The sequence below is a fragment of the Mus pahari genome, chromosome 4, assembly GCF_900095145.1.
Source record: "Mus pahari chromosome 4, PAHARI_EIJ_v1.1, whole genome shotgun sequence".
NCBI classification, from domain to species: Eukaryota; Metazoa; Chordata; class Mammalia; order Rodentia; family Muridae; genus Mus; species Mus pahari.
This window is the reverse complement of record NC_034593.1, coordinates 141,446,098-141,451,169: the sequence shown is the minus strand read 5'-3', so window position 1 is coordinate 141,451,169 and position 5,072 is coordinate 141,446,098. Positions and strand designations below refer to the sequence as shown.

At 45.5% G+C, this 5,072-nt stretch overlaps 1 protein-coding gene across 1 annotated transcript in view; it reads left to right on the top strand.

The window, feature by feature from the left end:
- The window catches only part of Lhx8 (LIM homeobox 8), a 23,101-nt gene that overhangs the window by 11,586 nt on the left and 6,443 nt on the right, over positions 1-5,072 (top strand). The window contains exon 7 of the mRNA XM_029537757.1: positions 1,853-1,948. Coding sequence (XP_029393617.1) covers positions 1,853-1,948 — 96 coding nt within the window. The remainder of the gene's footprint in view (positions 1-1,852; positions 1,949-5,072) is intronic.

Here is a 5,072-nt window from a genome sequence, read left to right as displayed (position 1 = left end):
TCTCTCTCTCTCTCTCTCTCTCTCTCTCTCACTACTGGTCCTAGCTAAAAGAATACCAAAGTACCCTATTTTCCTTAGAATAATTCTGGTTCTTAATGGGCAGGGTGGACTTAAGTTGCATTTCCTTCCTTGATGAATATCTTTACTAAATGTATGTTAGTTCTATTATTAAACTTTTACTTCCAGAGGTCTTTTTCTTTTCTTTTTCTCTTTAAACCAGCTAATCAGTAATGACCTTAGGAGCAAATCCCCAAATATCTGTTCTGCCTTATCTTTCTGAGAAATTAAAAACATGATCAATTCACTTGCCATTTGTCTTTGGGATATTACCCCTAAGTCACTCCCTCCCCACCCCCAACAAGCACAACTGGATAGAAAAGCTGCCCCTTGGATTAAAGAACAGCAGAAAGAAGGGACATGGAGTCCATTTTCCAATGTCTTACAATAAGAACAAGTCTATGCTCCTTTTCCAATGAATCAGTTTTAGATGGGATGCTAGAAGCCCTTGATTCTAGAAGAGTTCTAACGGGGGCATCTTAACTGAGGGGGTCATTTGCAGTCTCAAATTGTTTCTGGGCTTTTTCTCCAAGCTCTGAAGACTTTCCTCATATTGTCAAGGTTCCTCTGAAGGCTACATTGTATCACAGGCAACACAGGCAAGCAGAGAATGCAGTCACACCGCCCTTTACCCACCAAGGAGGGTAATGCAACAACACAAAAGGATGCTTTTCCCTAGTCAGAGTGAGGGACTTTGCAAAGTAAGCTGTTGGGCTCCTTTTGACAACTGTAGAGGCAGAAAGCCAGTCCCAGCAGGAGCAGGCCAAGACAAAGTTCACAGTGCCTGGGGGAGGGTGACAGCAGGGTGAGGAAGTGGGTGCTCACTTCTCACCAGTTCACACTGTTTAGGACAGGGGGACCAACACAGTGGGGAAGTGGGTACCCACAGACAAGCACAGCCTACTGAATGCCCTTATTCTTAATCATCTTTATCTCATATTCCCCTCAGCTGATTGACTTCACATAATTCAAAATTACTGGATCCTCACGGGTCCCTCATCCCAGGATCCAAAAGCCTTGACCGTGGCTTTCATTTCCCTCTTTCCATTACATTTAATTAGAGATGATGACTGGCATTTCTATATTTTTCTTCTAGGAACTTAAGATCAGGACCCTCTACCCCCACCATATATGAATGTACATATGTCATAGCACTTGGCATAATGGAATTAATCCAGAATTGTCACCTATGAATCAATGGACTCTGCTAAGGTCTTGTTGCATGGACTAAAAGATGTGTCTCCTTTTAAGATCTCAAGAGGTTGCTTCCTATGACGCAAACACCCTACCCCGTCCCCTCCCCACCAGTGACATCATTGCAGTATGCTGTAATCCATCTCTCCAGCAAAGACAAATCAACAAAAAATGATGTAAGAGCCCTTGAGGCTGTTCAGACCCACAGAGGATAGAGATAACTGTGGTGGGATTTGAGTCTTTTGCTGAGTCCCAGTGCAGGGATATTTTACAAATGGGAAGCCAAGGACAGCAGAGTCAGCTTCTGTGTTTTGGGAGTTTGGAGACTGGGTGGAGAAAGGGTAGCGTCTCTAATGGCATAGCTGAGGGGCACAGTTTTACATTCTGTTCAGTGGGTTAATTTTTAAAGATCTTGGAATAAGAGTTCATGTAAATTTACAAAGTACGCCTTTCTTTTCCTTGTGTTGGCTATATTCATTTTCAAATACCAAAATACACATCACGTTTTTCTTTGTGTGCCTTATCTGTTCTACCATCAAAATGCAAAAGATCAAGCCTTTAACTATTTGCTCCCAACGTCTGTCTTTAAAAACAACCACAGGTTATGCAAGCACAGTTCGCTCAGGACAACAACCCAGACGCACAGACCCTCCAGAAACTGGCAGAAAGGACAGGCTTAAGCAGACGTGTCATACAGGTGAGAGCTCCGTAGGTAAGCCAAGAGATGCAGAGAATTCTACATCTGAGGCTTTGGGTGTGTGTACTGTTCTTTTGTGGCAGAACTTCAGACTGCCAGCTCCTACGTCCACTCTGAGTCAACTTTTTAAAAAAGATTTATTTATTTTATGTATGTGAGTACACTGTTGTTGTCTTTAGACACACCAGAAGAGGGCATAAGACCTCATTACAGATGGTTGTGAGCCACCAAGTGGTTGCTGGGAATTGAACTCAGGACCTCTGGAAGAGCAGAACAGGCAGTGTTTTTAACCTCTGAGCCATCTCTCCAACCCCTAAGTCAGGTTTTGGGGGTTTGGGGTTTTTTGTTTGTTTGTTTTTGTTTTTACATGCTTATGTGGCAAAACTTTTCCTGGGGAGATGCAGGAGATACAGCACACTTATCTGCTCACTCCAAATAAGGAGCCTACGACAGACCAAAGTATGGAGGCCACCAAGTCCAACTTAGTGAAGTAGCGAGGTTTTGGGGGGGTTACTTGCAGGAGCAGAACTGACTCAAAGACAGCTGAATTATCAATGCCCACCCCAGCATGGGTGACAGCTCACAGAGCTGGGAAGCTGGAGCTCACTGCACAGCCTGCAGGCAGCTAGCTCAGCAGGCTGGAGAATGTCCTTTCCAGGTGCTCACATGGTCTAAACCTCTTCCAGGCAGCTGGGTTGGCTGGTCTCTGTTTCCTCCAGGAAGCTGGGTTGGCTGGTCCCCCAGGCAGCTGCTCCGCCTCAGGATCCACTTTGCAGCTTTGCCTTTCTGAAAGTGACTCTTAGCTTTTAATGTTTACCCTGGCTGGAAGACAGTGGGGGCTAGTGAATCTGGTCAGTTTCAGGGACTTCCTGAAGTTATCCTGGGCCATTTGCCTTCCTGCTTAAGGAGCTTCCTCCAGGATGGGGTGTTTCAATCTCAGAGGAAACTGTTAAACAGCAGCCTGTCATGGGCTTCCCAGGGCTTGGCCACCATTTATCATGTGACTCTTTGTTCCTCTTTATCCTAGTCACAGAAGCTTTAGGTCCTTATACCAAGAAACACTAAAGACAAATCTGGTTCTAAACTCGGCTCTCCTCCTTGCCCTTGCCCTCCCCTACTGTCCCTCTTTCTGCACCCCTCCCCCCCATGTATAGGGTGTGAACTGCCATTACTAAAGATTCAGGGAGAGGAGGTGACATAACCAAAGCTAGGAAAGGATGAGGTGCAGCCAAACATACTACACTGTAGAGTTTATATATGGAAATTCTGGGATTGAGCTTGCAAAAGCCTCTTTGGAGAAGGAAGCCGTGATAGGAGATTAGAGAAGATGGGACACATTGTCAAAACATGGGAAGAAGTCGAGCCAGGAGTTTTAGTTGTGGTGACCAAACCAGTGAGGTGGTTGGTTTGTTTGCTAAATCACTCACTCACTGAGTCACCTGCTCACTCATTTGATCCTTCTTGTTTTTAGGAGATTCGTCTGCAGTGTGGGCCTATAACTATTTGCATAGTGGTAGCAGGTACTGGCTGCCAGCAAGACAAGAAAACAGCCTAGAAACTGCAACAGAGAAGCAGAGGGAAGATCATTGCTAACTTAGAAACCGGAAACCCAGTTGGCTATTGGGAGGGAGAGGCACTCACCTTTACCTGTGCTAGCCATGCAGTGTGAGTCGATCTTTAACAAGGAGTGGCGGGGGACCTGAGAGGGAGGATAGGGTCACAGGTGTGTCTGAGCGGAGCATGGCAGCACCACAGAGGGCCTGAAGGAGGATGACATCAAAGAGGAGGAGACCACCTAAGCCAAGACAGCAGAGAGAGACTGGGGATGTGGAACATAATTTAAAAGAATTGCTGAGTTTCTTTTAAAAACCAAAGGCACTAAAAATAACCAGCAAGGAAAGAAAAAAAATTCCAGCCAGGGCTGGTGGTGGCTTGCTTTCCTTTTGGGATGCCTGCATTGTGTGCTTACTCTCCAGGGAGCAGGAAGTATTTCAAATGAACAAGTAATCCTGCACTTGCCTCCGTCCTCCCCAAGGGTAGCAGCTCCTCTAAAGGCAGTGCTTCCAGCTCTGGTGCTTGCAATATGCCCTAGGCTCCCTTGGGAGGCAGGTCCATATCCCTTGTTCAGCCCACACATTCAGAATGCTGTTTATTTGTACAGAAGAACTAGCAAGGGATCAATCCAGAGAGCTTAAAAGATCTAGAAATGGTGTAGCGTGAAGGACTATATGGCCGTGGCGAAGAGGTCAGGGTAAGGAGGGGAGGCTGTCGGTATCTTCAGGCTTCTGTGCATGACGTCCTGTGAAAGTGTGGATAGCAAGGGCTGGCTCAACCACAAGCTGCATCTATTCTACTGATGCTACTGCAGGCAGAGAAGTTTCCTGTGGGTAGCTCAGATTCATGGCCTGAAGGATCCCTTCTAGTCCCAGACTCTGTATATTCACAGTGGAACGGAGGCAAGAAATTCAGACTCATGACTGTTGTGAATCTGGCAGAGGAGATGGGATGGCCTTCCCAGAGTGGTTCGTCTTGTTGAAGGAATAAGGATCCGAGAGAGTGAGACACCTTCTAGGCTGTCTCCAGACATTTATTTGGGTCACCATGAGCAAGTCAGATTGAGCTCCAGCATCAGCACTTAAGGATTATATTTTTGGATCAGAACTTCTAATATGTGTGTGTTGAATTTTAGATGCCTCTGGTAAGAGAGCTGGTACCTACTGCTATCAGGTGGCACGTGACCTTGGTGTGCTTCTAAGTTTCCACCTAGAAAGATTCCCTGTGCTTTCTCTAGTCACCTGCGTGCCCTGTGACAGTGATAACACCCTGGTTTGAATTCATGGCTGGTCAGCATGAATTTGAGTCTCAACGGATAGAGTATGTCTTTGAAATCAGGCCAACCTTTTTTCCCTTATAAATTCTTTGCAGCTTCTTTCTCTTCTCTCATGCCACGAAACTCCCACTTAACCAGACCTGGACGCAGGTGACACCGATGGTCTTGCCCTGGCTTGTTCCACCGAGATGCCAAAATGCTTATTCTAATTTCTTTCTTTCTTTCTTTCTTTCTTTCTTTCTTTCTTTCTTTCTTTCTTTCTTTTTTTTTTTTTTTTTTTTTTTTTTTTTTTTT